This window comes from Pangasianodon hypophthalmus, chromosome 3 (genome assembly GCF_027358585.1).
Source record: "Pangasianodon hypophthalmus isolate fPanHyp1 chromosome 3, fPanHyp1.pri, whole genome shotgun sequence".
Classification (NCBI taxonomy): domain Eukaryota; kingdom Metazoa; phylum Chordata; class Actinopteri; order Siluriformes; family Pangasiidae; genus Pangasianodon; species Pangasianodon hypophthalmus.
The window spans coordinates 23,192,523-23,206,691 of NC_069712.1; the positions used below are offsets into that span (position 1 = coordinate 23,192,523).

The 14,169-nt window shown below is 37.7% G+C and overlaps 1 protein-coding gene across 3 annotated transcripts in view; it reads right to left on the bottom strand.

The window, feature by feature from the left end:
- The window catches only part of LOC113540882 (cullin-9), a 41,139-nt gene that overhangs the window by 8,520 nt on the left and 18,450 nt on the right, over window positions 1-14,169 (bottom strand). Inside the window, exons 15-31 of one of the 3 annotated variants that reach the window (XM_034303141.2) lie at window positions 13,217-13,307; window positions 12,694-12,865; window positions 12,226-12,331; window positions 12,037-12,132; window positions 11,694-11,869; window positions 10,311-10,444; window positions 8,880-9,065; window positions 8,157-8,183; window positions 7,686-7,822; window positions 7,343-7,525; window positions 6,613-6,770; window positions 4,412-4,613; window positions 4,036-4,207; window positions 3,359-3,504; window positions 3,075-3,204; window positions 2,664-2,866; window positions 2,308-2,558 (exon numbers count right to left, since the gene is read on the bottom strand). In XM_034303141.2, the coding sequence (XP_034159032.2) occupies window positions 2,308-2,558; window positions 2,664-2,866; window positions 3,075-3,204; window positions 3,359-3,504; window positions 4,036-4,207; window positions 4,412-4,613; window positions 6,613-6,770; window positions 7,343-7,525; window positions 7,686-7,822; window positions 8,157-8,183; window positions 8,880-9,065; window positions 10,311-10,444; window positions 11,694-11,869; window positions 12,037-12,132; window positions 12,226-12,331; window positions 12,694-12,865; window positions 13,217-13,307 (2,570 nt within the window). Of the gene's footprint in view, window positions 1-2,307; window positions 2,559-2,663; window positions 2,867-3,074; window positions 3,205-3,358; window positions 3,505-4,035; window positions 4,208-4,411; window positions 4,614-6,612; window positions 6,771-7,342; window positions 7,526-7,685; window positions 7,823-8,156; window positions 8,187-8,879; window positions 9,066-10,310; window positions 10,445-11,693; window positions 11,870-12,036; window positions 12,133-12,225; window positions 12,332-12,693; window positions 12,866-13,216; window positions 13,308-14,169 lie in introns of all 3 variants that reach the window. The other 2 variants (XM_034303140.2, XM_034303142.2) reach the window with 2 other exon arrangements.

The following is a 14,169-nucleotide window of genomic DNA, read 5'->3' on the forward strand; positions in this document are numbered from 1 at the left end:
AACTGAAAATCATGTATATGCTAAAAAAAAAAAAAACCCAGATACAACAGTACAGAATAAAGCATTCTTAGTTCCAGCTATCACAAGTTTCGCAGTAAAGTTTGGGTTTAAAGAAACAAAGTTATTAGAATGACAACCCTGCAACAGCAAATAAATATACCTGACTGTCAGCATGTCAGTGTTCTGCACATTTTCATCTAGTTCCTCTGTTTATAACAGATCTTATGAAATAAATCCAAGGCACAGTTGGCTTTATTCTGGTAAAAACATTTTTAGGTTTCTCAAACTGTTATCTTTGTTTGGTCACTTCAACAAAAACATTTTGACAAATTTGAAATGAACATTCCCCATCTACCAGAAAGGGGAGTTGACTCCATTTCAGTGGCACTGAGCAAATCACCAGGAATTACAGTCCCCTCCGAAAGTATTGAAACGGCAAGGCCAATTCTTTTGTTTTTGCTATACACTGAAGACATTTGGGTTTGAGATCAAAAGATGAATATGAGATGATAGATCAGAATTTCAGCTTTCTTTTCCTGATATTTACATCTAGATTTGTTAAACAACTTAGAATATGGCACCTTTTGTTTGAACCCATGCATTGTTCAAGTGATCAAAAAATACTGGAACATGTGACTGACAGCTGTTTCTTGTTGCCCAGGTGTGCTCTGTTAGATCGATTGTTTAAAAAATATATAATGAATGTATACTCTTGGTTTTGCTCCCTGGGTTTCACCTGTGAAGACTGCATTAGTAGTTAATAAGGATAAACCAACACGAAGACCAGAGAGCTGTCTATGGCAGAAAAGCAAGAAATTTTGAAGCTGAGGAAAGAGAGAAAATACATCAGAGCCATTGCACAAGTAGTGGGCATAGCCAATGCAACAATTTGGAATGTCCCGAAAAAGAAAGAAACCACTGGTGACTAATAATCAGACATTAAACATGTCGGCCAAAGAAAACAACAAGAGTTAATGACAGAAACATTAGGAGCTATGAAGAAAAAGCCAAAAACAACAGTCAGTGGCATCACCAACAGAGGCCATACCACAAGATGCAAACCATTCATCAGCAGTAAGAATCAGAAGGTCTGATATGAATTCACAAAGAAATACAGAGATGATCCAGAAAGTTCTGGACCCAAGATTAACCTCTACCAAAGTGATGGAAAACCCAAAGTGTGGAGAAAGAAAGGATCTGCTCATAATCCAGAATATACAAGCTCGTGGGTCAAGCATGGTGGAGGTAGCGTCATGGCTTTGGCTTGCAAGGCTTCTTCTGGAATGGGCTCAATAATCTCACTAATCATTATTGATGATGTAACTCACGATGGTAGCAACAGATTGAGTTCAGAAGTCTACAGAAACATTCTGTCTGCCAATTTACAGAGAAATGCATCCAATCTAATTGGGAGGATCTTCAATGACCCACAATACACAAAAAAGATTTTACAATGGCCAAGCCAATCACCAAACCTTAACCCAAGTGAGAATGCATTCCACTTCTTGAAGAGGAGACTGAAGAAAGAATCCCCCAAAACAAACAACAACTGAAAGAAGCTGTGGTACTAGCCCCGAAAAGCATCAAAAAAGAAGAATGCAACAGTTTTGTGATGTCATTGGGTCACCAGCTTGATGCAGTCACTGCAAGCCAGGGATATGCAACCAAATATTAAGTGTTATTTACTTTAAGAAATAAAGTTCCAATACTTTTGCTCACCTAAATATTGGGTGGTCTGCTACCAAAGGTGCCATATTCTAAGTTGTTTAACACATCTAGATGTAAATATCAGGAAATGAAAGCTGAAATTCTGATCCATCATCCCACATTCATTTTGATCTCAAACCTAAATGTCTTCAGTGCATAGCAAAAACAAAAGAAGTGGCCTTGCCGTTCCAATACTTTTGGAGGGCACTGTAAGTCTACACCTATGGCACTATTTAACATTATTACCACTCAGCCACCATTCAAGATAAAGATCGAGCTTTCCTTAATCAAGAAAAGCACTAAGCGTCTAATATATCTTAAAGAAAATAAAAAGTATGAAAAAAATATATATATATCAAGAAACAAATTATGTCCTCCTTCTGAGAAACACACAGAAAACACAGGAAAGCACAAGATGAGGCCAGCTTGCCCTGGAAGGACGGCCCATTGGGAAGAATCTTTCCTCTCTTAAGACCGAGAAATAACAAACCAGCCCTGAGATAAAAAGAATATGCTCCCAGTGGGCAAAGCAAGTATCACCCCAGTCATTGCACGTCTTCGCCCTCCCCATGCTCAAGTGGTCTAGGGTCATCAGCACACCTGGTGTCAGCTTTGGTGCTGCCTGTGCTCTTGTTCAGGTCCAGCTTGCTGAAGAAGTGCGCCTGGCTCTTCTGGGGAGTGGATGGGTCTTCTACCAGAAATTCCACAATGTGGGGGTTGTCCTCATTGCGGCGGATGTAGCCCTTGTTGATGATGTGCATGATGCAGGATAGTACATCCGTGGTGCTGCAGCTAAACCGCACAGTGCTGGAAGAGCGAGCAGCCTCCTGCTTTTGACAAGTGTCCAACACCTGTAGCATTAAAAGACACACAGAATTAGAACACATCAAATAAGTACTTGCTGTGAGCAATCTGTTCTGCATACATTCCTACAGTTCTAGTGAATCACACTTGACCTTGAACACCAAGTTGTCTATATGCATCTCCTTCTCGTTCTTCATGATCTGTACAATAAGGCAGTACATATGGTTCCGTTTCCTCTCCAGAGTGAGGGCTGCATCTTCATCCACATTCAGGTAGGTCTGTTTTGGCAGTAGATAGCAATACCTTTGCTTCTCTGAGCTCTGTGCCAAGGACATCTTATTCAACCTGAGAACCCCTGAAGAATTATGGGCAAATTAGTTAAGACATCCATCTTTAAAAAGACTATAAATGGAAGTAATTTCCCATTTGATAGAGATCCTAATACAATTTATTTCAAACTCCTAAAGAGTCACAACAAATACACTGAATATTATCAAAACATATTTTATGAGGATTATGTATGGGCAACTAATAAAGTACTGGAAACTCGGCAGCATGCTCACCCTTCTGAAGATCCTGATTGAAGCCTTCATGAGTCAGAATGCCCTTCTCTGAGATCAAAGGTGTGAGAGCATGTACCAGTACAGGTGGGGACAGGCCAGTCGCCTGCTGTAGAGCCTCCACACTTACTTCCTGAGGAAGAGAAGATCACCAGGAAGGATGCAAAAGGTAGTGAGACAGAAAGCATATATGGGAATAAAGCAGCCTGGTAATGTAAATATAAAATACACATCAGAGTAATTTGTCTTAAAAAAACTGGATCTGACCGGTTACTCTAAATCAGTACCTCTTGGTGATTGAACTGAAGCAGGATGTACATCTGCAGTGTGGAGACGTATAACGTGCAGGAGCCGTAACACAGTTCTGCATGGCCAAGCCAGGTCCACTGCAATCGCCGTGGCTTACTGTTGCTAAGTTGGTACATGCACTGACCTACAGACACATTAACACATAGTTCTGGCTGACCAGCACAAAGACGTGCTCAAAATAAATGCTAAAAATTACTTTAAAAAAAAAAATTTAATTAAAATTACTACAAAACAGCAATGCAAAAGGGCATTGTGTTTTAGTGTTTTAAAAAATGCACAGAATCTTGTGTTAGTTTTGGTGTCTCATTTGACTGATAAACACTTGATAATTTTCTCATGCTGTCACAAATTATGTGATTAATGTCAGTCACATTGTACTGCAGTTAGCGACCTGTTATTTAATTAGAGCTAGTTTAGAGTTCTGCAGTAGTATTAGCTGACTGGAATGCTGCAAAGAAATATTTTTTGTATTTAATATATTTTAAAAATAATCAAATGACTTATTAATTTATAAATTAATCAATTACTTAATTTAAAAAACTAAAGATTAACTGACTATAAAATAATTGTTACTTGCAGGCCTAAACAATATTGTTTAGTGGCCTAACCACTAAACAATAACTCTGGAGAACATAGCATGTGTGTGTAAACTAACTGTTGGAATAGAAGTCGGTGAACTCGTCCAGGTAGCTGCAGAGCTTTTGGGGAAAATATTTGATGGGATTCTCCAGGTAGCAGGGAGCAGAAACAGCCCAGCAGCGTGGCGATAAAACCAGCACCTTTACCTCGCAGTCGTCTTCCGGCTCTGACATCTGCTCATCCATCATCTGATCAACACACAGTCCACCATTACTCATGAACAAATCAGTATTCACTGACACAAACCCAGTCTCAAATACTTTTCATAACAAAGAAAAGCCAAGAGTTTACACATATGCCTATAATCTAATGAATTTATAAGCCTGATTCTTTCTGTACTAATATCACGATAGGAGAGTGGTACAGTCTGATCTCGTATTTTCTTTTCCCACCTCCTCATCCATTTCCTGCAGACTCTTGTCCAGCTGCTGCAGCCGGTACAGGTGAAATTCCTGCTGCAGTTCATCCGACTCACTCAGGTTGCTCAGCATCTGCTGGGGAAAACGTTCAGGAAAACAGGTACCAATCTGTTCAATTACTGCACTCTCGAGCCACACCTTCCCCTGGCTCAGCAGACGATCCCCCAGGTAATACCTACAAAGCAAATAAATGGAAAGCCTTACTATTATTCCTGCATTTATGTAAATTTTTTTTATTTTTTATTAACAATTAATTTTTTATTACAATTAAAATTACTTGCATATTATCTTACATTAAAGATGACACAGAAATCAGCATTCAGGAAACCTGAAGCAAATTTATTTCAGCTTTTATTTAATATATCAGATTTTCATTGGGTTTACATACACTTTGTTAGCATTTGGCGGCATTGCTCTTTATTTGCTTAACTAGAATCAAATGCTATGGCTAGCCTTCCACAAGCTCAGAACTAGTATAACTGTCAGGTTTGTGGGCCTCCTTGCTCAGACACGCTTTTTTGGTTCAGTCTACAAATTTTCTTTGGGATTTGTAATGGCTTCTCCAATACTTTCACTTTAATGTCTTTAAGCCATTTAGATACAACTTTGGAGGTAGATACAACTTGGGATCATTGTCCTGCTGGAAGACCCAGTTGCAACCAAGTTTTAACCTTCTGGCTGATGTCTTGAGGTGTTGCTTCAGCATTCCTAGATAATCCTCCTTTCTCTTGATACCATCTATTTTCTGAAAGGCATCAGTTCCTTTTACAGTAAAACACCACCACGACATGATGCTACCGCCCCCATGCTTCACGGCTAGAATGGTGCTCCTCAGATTAAAAGCCTCACCCTTTATTCCCTGTATACACAGCACTGATCATGGTGAAACAGTTACATTTTTGTTTCATCTGACCAGAGAACACTCCTCCAAAAGGTCAGGTGATTGACTTGGTCATTGCAGAACATTCTACTTTTTCACCTTAAAAAGCTTTTGGTTCCATTGTCCATCTGCACTGTGAAGCGCTGTCCAATGCGTTTTAAAGCATTTGGCTAAATCTGAGCAGATAATATTGCCCTATACACTTCAGAATTCACAGTTCTGTATTTGTCAGCAGTTGCATCATTAATAGGAATAGGGAACCAGTTCTATTGCCAGCCGTATATGCTCATGCCATAACAAAAAGGGTGGTATGCTACGGGTCATGAGCAGTTCCTTCCCTTCTCCGTACTCTTCTTTCCCCATAATTCTGGTACAACCTTCGTCTCATCTGTCCATAGGATGTTGTTTCACAACTGTAGTGTCAAGTCTTCTCTTGAGTGTTGTCTGTAGCACACAGATATGCCTACCTCCTGGAGAGTGTCCTTGATCTCGCCAACTGTCATCTGCCACAGTTGTTTTCTGTGGTCTTCCGGGCCTTTTGGTGTTCCTGAGCTCACCAGTGCATTCTTTCCTTTTAAGAAATGTACCAAATACCGGATTGGCCATACCTAATGCTTTTGTTCTCTCTCTGATGGGTTTGTTTTGATTGTTCAGCCTATTACAATGAGGCAGCCTATGGCATGTTTCACTGGCAGTGACAGAGCTTTAAACATCATACTTAGACTTAACAGCAATAGATTCCAAATGCCATACTTGAATCCAAATGCCATACTTGAAATCAACTCTAGACCTTTCATCTGCTTACTTGTGAAATAATTCCACACACCTGGCTATGGAACAGCTGAGCAGCCAATTGTCTAATCACTTTTGGTCGCTTAAAACCTTCGACCTACCTTTGGTCATTGATTAAGTAATCTAAATGTTATACTAAAAAGGAAAGACGAAGTGTCAAAATACAGATGTTAAACTTTAACCAATAACCAATCCATGCTTTGCATTCTCTATTCGGCAAGGTAGAGACCAAGATCCCACGACTTGCAACCATAATGAGTGGTTTACAAGTTGTTATTAGCTACAAGATTATTCAGTTTACCCCTCTAATGTAACCCTCAAACGTTCACTGTTAAACCCTAAAACAAATGGTTTTTCTGTCAGAAAAGCATCCAAGTAGAAGCCACTTAGAATGCCAGAACCCCAACCATCAAAAAAAAATCCCTTTCAAGAAATAATCTTATATCCACATTTAGTGTAATTCCACACACAGCTTTATAAAGGAGGCTCCTATTTCTCACACCTGTAAAAGTGCTCAAATGTGTTGGCCAGCTCTAGTCCTGAGAGGAAGAGCATGGGCTCCAGGAACTGTTGCAGCTTGTTTAGGGTCTCCACATTCCCAGTATCCACTCCGCTCTCTTGGATCATGTGGTCTATGTACTGAGCAAACCGTTCACTCACCTAGTAAGCAGACACATAAGAGAATCACAGCTTAGAATAAGAGATTAATGTTGTTGGAACATTGTTAAAACAAGTTAATTCCTGTTATCACTTATGTGACAGCAGTTATACACAGTTGTCATCTCTTTTTACCTCTTTCAATGTTTATAAGACGAAAAGCTGTTACAAAACACTGACACTGAAAATTCTAAAAAATGTTAAATAAATGTCTCCTCACAGAAAACCTTGCCAATGATTACACATGGTTTTAAGCAGTTTTGTGGAGCATCCTTCATACAAATCCTTGCGTTAGTTATTACTATTGAAACAATAACAGTTTAGAACAAGGGCATTAATAAAAACCTTAATAAAAAGCACCTGGATCTACTGCCAGAACTATTGTTAGGGAAAATTAATCAACACCTTCTAACCAATCAGCACTGAGCATTCAAAAGCACTGTGGGAAAGATGTTTAAGTAAAACTTTTGTTATGAACTTTTACTCATCGTCACAGCCAATGGGCACTTTCCAGCAAAAGCACAAACCTGCAATCAAATGTGTGAGAGAAATTCCTGCAGAGCAGTGGGACTTACATGCATGGCAGTAAGGATGGAGAGCTGCAACAGTGCTGCAGAAAACCCCTGGCGTAGTGCCAGCACAAAGGCTGTTTGCTGGCCAAAAAGCTCCTCCATGGCATTCTTCAGGCGCACGTACATATTCTTGTAGCGCTCCACAAAGTCTGGAAGACTGTACGTTAAATCAAGAAACTTCTTCACCTGCAAAACACACAAAGCAAAGTGACTACAAACAGTATCTTGTCACATTTAAATAAATGTGCTGAATTAAACATTTATTTGAAGGCAAAATACAAAAAATGGGCATTAGTACTTTATAAACTTGGTCATAGATCAACATATAAATAGGTTGGTGAATTACCTGTCGTTGTACGACACCCTGCCAGCAAAGAGCAATGCCAGCAATGCTGCTGGTGTTCTTCACTTTGGGCTTAGCAGCAGATGAGGAAGAGGAAGAGGTCACTCCAGATGTTTCCTTGTTCTTTCCTTCTTTACCATCTGAATTCCAGGAATAACAAATAAAAAGTTATCAGTTTCACATCAGAATTCATCAGAAATGCCCACAGTGACTGATATGGAAGCAAAAAAGGAAATCATGGAAATCAAAAGCTCAGCTGACAACAATGAAGTCTTCCAGAACTGGAAAAGCTATGCAATTTTAAGTTGGAAAAAAAAAAAAAAAAAGATTTTGATATGAAAGTTTCTGTGCTTTGTTATCACAGAATAGATGGGTGGATGGATATATTGATGAAAAACCCAATTACAAACAAAAATTGTGCAAAAAAACACAAAAGAAAAAAAATTGCTGATTATTCGCTAAGCTGTTACTTACTCTTTACATCTTTGCTTCTGTTGATACCTTCTGAAAACAAAAAAAAAGGTTTGAAATACAGAAGCCTAACTGCTTTCAAATAGTCTGTCTGAAAAACTGTGATTATAGCTTAACAAAAAAAAAAAAAAAAGCCCTACATATCTGGTTTAACATCAGGCACCAATATATTTGCTATTTACTATATAAATACTATATAAATAATACTGTTAATCACGTCCTATTATATATTACCATTTTTTGTTGTTGCTGTTGTTTTAGGTTGTTTTAGAATACCCACTAATTTATTACTAGGTGATATTAAACATTGACTATCCACTTGTGCACTTCAGGACACTGTTGTACATTGTTAAGAATTCAAAAGAAATGGTTCAATTTATTAAATGTCATCTGGATTTGATTTAGCACTTCATGACTACATTTAATTGACAAAATCTTTTTTTTTTTTTTTTTGTCTGTTGTCCTGTCACATTTAAGTAGAACAATAGCATAGGAAACAAACAGCTGCTTCATGCGTTGATGTGTGCTTGTATGAACGCAGGGTTAGAAGACATTCTCACTTCCATTAAATAAAAAAAAAAAAGAAAAGAAATTTCTTTTTTTTTAAAATGAGCAGCTAAAGTAAATTTATTGACAGGCTTTTCTGTATGGTAGTAAAGTTTAATGTATGGTGAACGGAGGATAAGGCAGAGAGAGATCTTTCAAATTAGGGTATGCTCCACTCACTGGATTTGACAGGAGGTTTGAGTTCTTCTATATCCACTCGGCTGGTGTCCACATGAACCAGTAAGTGGGTGAGGCGACGCACACGGGAGTTAAAGATGGCAGCCCTGCTCTTATAGCATTTTGAAGATTCTGAATTCTCCAAGTACTCACTAAGCAACCAGGCCAGTGGACTCAGAACATGGCTCTCTGTTAAAAAAAAAAAAAAAAAAAAAACAAAAAAAAAAAAAAAAAACCACACAACAGAAGAAAGGAGAAAATTTGAGTACCTAGAAATAATACTACAGGTTAAAAAACACAAACTCACACAATTACTAAATCAAGTAAGTAACAAGCAGAACTCTGATGGGGAATGCCCCCACCAGCAACAAGTCTTTCCAACATCCATATAAATCCAACAAACATTCAACCACTCATTCTTGAGATATCACGCTAACGAGAATTACGGATAGATGCACAGATGGAAGGACAACCCAAAAACATAATGCCTCCGATACTAAGTGGTGAAAGTGGTGGAAAAAAAAGGAAAACTCTACATTAAGGCCAAGGTAAGCTGACAAAAATACTTTTTGTGCTTCTCACTAGGGATGTTGTAATTAGACAGTTCACATTTAACCATGATTAATTAAGCCACAGTTTTCAAACCATGAGGACTTGGGTATCTACTTGGGTAGGAGAATCTACTTTAGTTCTATTTTTAATGACATCACCTCAGTTTTATTTGTACTGGAAAAAAAGCCCTTAAATCTGGAGTTTGAGAGCATTTTGGATGTATAAAATCAATTGGAGTGCTGTCTAAGACGACAGATAATTTGAAAAAAACATGCTGAGGAAAAAATTGGCCATTGAATCTGCTTTAGATACACTTTGATAACAGTCAATTGCTATACACACATTAATATAATTAATAAACAAAAAAAATTCTTTGCATTATTAAGTGTAGAATATTAGTGTTTTGCCCCCATAATTTTTTCAATCAGTGTGAAGCTTCTTGGGGGCCTCTCTCTTCTCATGTATTTTGGGTACTGGAGAGATAATGGAATGTGGATGCTAAGGGTTGCTAGGCAGTTAATCTACAGGTTGATCTTGGGATACCTGGCACAAAGGGTTTTAAGGAAGGTGATGAAAAGTTGCAGGCAAGTTGGACCTAAACTCAATGAAGGGATAACATCTGTATGTATACTGAAACTGCAATTTAAAAAAAAAAACCCTCTCCAACTCCAGTTTTGTGCCTGCTTGCATCTTTTCCAAGTAGATAAAATGGAACAAATCTAACATAAGCATTTGCTTACTGAATAGTTCAGAATAAATTACATCCCTCACTATATAATCATACCATCAAAAACTGACACTGTGACATCTCCACTTCTTACTGAGCATGTTGGCTGGGAGCAGTTATATATTCAGGCTAGAATATACACAGAGTCTGTTTACCAGAGAGAGTGATGCTCTGTACAATAGGAGTGATTAGAGCCTCCCAGCAAGTACGGCCAAGAGCCTCTGCAGCCTCAGCATCAGGCAGGAAACGATCAGCAAACATTTGTTCATGACGTAGAGCACTGTTCAACCTTATAAGAACAAATACAAGTCAATTAATCAGTACATAACAACGGCAGAGAAAAATACTTGCATAGGACTGAAAGATAGACTAACTTCAGGATTACAAATTCAGAAACACAGCATATGATATTTCTAAAACACAAGCTCTGAATTAAATCACAGCATGCAGCATTCATTTATTCTCAGCTTTTCCTGCTCCTACTACATTCAGTGCAAAATAAAAGTAAACTTCAGGCACTAAACCTGTCCTGGCTGACTGGGGTAGGGGAAACTGCGTAAATTTTATTTTTGTCCAAAGTACCACTATTACTTTCTCCCTTATGTGTTTCTCAAGGTGTGTCGCCCATGGATCTATTCCGGCCCATTCATCTTTTTTTTTTTTTACCATTTACACCAATTGCCTCTTCATTTAATAAAAGTGATGTTTGTCTTTCCTTATGCATGACACTACTTTATATGCTTGCTCCGATTTACTGTTTTCTGCTATTACAAATCTCACAAGCTGCTCTAAGCACTCTGAAAATTACTCTTCTTAGACCTGCAAAGGTACTCCAAACAAATGGCTCAAAAGATTAATGAAGGAGGCCATCTACCTCAAGATGCAATCACTTCTGTATGATACCAGTTATCATCTTGTAATGCAGTTTTAATACAATAATCACAGCAGTTTCACACCAGTTCACACCCTTGACTTCAATGACTCTCACGGGACCACAAGAGACAGAGTAAGAAATGCAAGGACTTTTCCCACTCATCTGTAAAACCGATGAATTAAATGAACTTAAATGAGTGACAAATATGTTCAAGATTATACAAATCCAGTTATCCTGACTTACTTTTTCTCAGCAAGTTACTTGAATGACTAAAAACATTCACAGACATTGTGGTCAGGGTTTACCAGTAATTTAAGATTTCCAATTGTCAGCTGTATAACCAAACAGAGAATCAGTAAAATCAAATCACCTTATTACATTGTTTTAGCTGCACACAACATATTTTCGGTTTATTAAAAATAAGTTTTAAAATGATCTGTTTATACTGTTCCCAGACCCTTCTCAGAGGTTGGCAAGGAAGTTTTCACTCCTGCTTTAAAAAAGTTTTAAAAGGTGCGTTAATATTGCCTGTGTCCATTTTGTGTTTTCATTCTTGCTGTTGCTATCTTGGTTAGTGTTCCCTTGCAAAGGGGACTTTTAATCTCAACTGTATAAATAAAAGATAAATAATAAGAAACAGCTCTTACAAGTAGTGCATACTCACTTATTGAAAAGCTGCAGCAGCTGGCTCCTGTCCCCTAGGATCTCCTGGCACCAGGTATGAGCCTTGGTTGTGTAGAAGAGGTAGGTACGGCAGCACAGCTGCTCCTTGAACACTGGCCAGAATGTTGGCTTTGGCCCCAGAATTTCAAAGCCATGCACTCGAGTATCAATACCTCCCTGATGGGAAAATGAACATATGTTTTAATTCAGAATGATTCCTTCGTCCTAAATTTAGATAGTATGTTTACAAAACATTCACATAAAATATGGAGATTTAGATTTGTTACTTTAAAAAAAAAAAAAAAAGAACTGCAAAGAAGAGCACAAAAATGTTGCTGCCTGACCTGTTGACACCTCTTTATCCTGATCTGAATTATGGACCAGAAGCGGGTCATATTCTCCAGCAGAACAACACGGCTAGCAGACGGTGGCACATTTACCTGTTAAACACAAACACCAAATAAAGCCTTCATTCAAAGAGAATGAGAATGCACTAACACTGTTACTGTAGCAGGGACAGTATGCTTTCTTACAGTATTGAGCTCAGTATTGATGTTTGTGGGATCATCTCCTCCCAGTACTACTATACGTGCTGGCATGTAACTTGAATCTTCACTGGCTACCAGGACTGCCAGTTGCCTGCAGGAGAAAAACAAACAAACAAACATATATAAACATGCACTGATAAGAAGATTGCTTGTCCTCTCTTTATTTGTCAGGTGAAAAAAACTGAATTATTGAGGTTTTGATTAATTCAAGTTGCGAGTTAGACAGGGTAATAACTATAAGAATAAATTATAATAAATAACGTAATAAATATAACTTAAAAATGGTATGTTGTGATTTTCACCACTGCAACATACATAAATAAAAATAAAAATTTTTTATATATATAAATAAATGACCCCTGGCTATGCATCACCTAACCTGTCTTTAAGAATCACTGCTCTACACAATCACTGACTAATTTCATAAATGTATACATGAATATATATACAAACCTAATGACTACCCCCTTGTGCATGTAAATATTGATAAAATGAGAGCCTGTGCAACCGTTGGATTCCCAGAATGTCTTGGGATTCTTGTCAGTTAACTTGTTAGCTCGGTGATGGTTAGAGGAGACTTCCACTTTCTCCCAGCATTTATCCTCTTTCAGCTCCACACTGGAACCTGGGAAACACAATGCAAATTAACTCAATTAAGCCAAAAATCAAAACACATGTAAGACATTTCATTCCAGGCTGTGAACTTTAAAACAGTGTGATACAGACATGCTCACAACATGTTTTTTTTGTTGTTGTTGTAGTTTCAGGTTCCTGAGTGCAGCCCAGTCTCTGTTAGGTTCAATACTAGACTGAAAACAATATCAGACCCCCCTTTATTGTACAGTTAATTAAAACAATTATCACTTCAAAACATTACCTTTATTGTAAACAACTTCAAAATTAAACTGCACTTAGATTATATATTGCTTTTATCATGTTCAAGAAGGCACGGTATGTTGTGCTGTCTTTCTCAAACCTTGGCACAAGTTGCGCAAGAACACGTCAAAGAAAGGGATGTTAATGGGCTGATGATTGCGTCGATGTTCCTCAATCTGGCCCAAGACCATCTAATGGAAAACAAAAATCGTATATGATTTACATTTTTGGGAAATACTTCCGATCATTATGATGAATTTTTCTTAGTCACTCTAGATCAGTATATATTAGGGCCGTCACAATTAATGTGATAATGCACACATTTAAGTTTAAAATCATAATGGGTTATTTTTAATCTTTTTATTTTAATTTTAAAATCATAATCTATTGTTACTGTACTCAGCTTGTTAAGCAGCTGTCCACTTTTTTGGGATTTTGTGGTTAACGAAGAGCAGAAATTAAAAATAGCAAACAGATGGAGAAGAAAGGTGTAACTTATACAGGGTTCTTTTCACTTTAAAACACTCGCAGATAGTTCAATGGACAATGATGTCATAGTTTGCAAATTTTGTCTTGGAGAATTTGAGCATCACAAAAGTATGCTGTTTTTAACCTAACTTTTAAAAACTAAACACACCAGTGTGAAAACCCCTACGTTGAGTCAAAGAGTGTGCCAGAATACAGCTCCACTGATGCGTGACCTTGGACTTTGTTTAGCACTCAAAACTACCTTGGTATTACATAGGCAGTTGACAATGGACAGCTGTTATGTTGTTGGATTGTTTGAACATTATTAAACAGTTTTATCTGAGCCACATAACACAAGTTGTGACCTAAGTATTATAAAGTTCTATCAAAGTTAAGACTGAATGGCAGATAGCACCTTATAACACTAAGGTCATGAAGTGTCAACCTGTATAGCTGTAGATGGGTATTACAGCAGTAGAAATACACATACTTAATTCCTTCATGTTATATACTGCACTAATGATCACTGTCAGCATATTATGTCAGGTTTAATTGCATAACAATGGTCTGCTAGTGTAATTATAG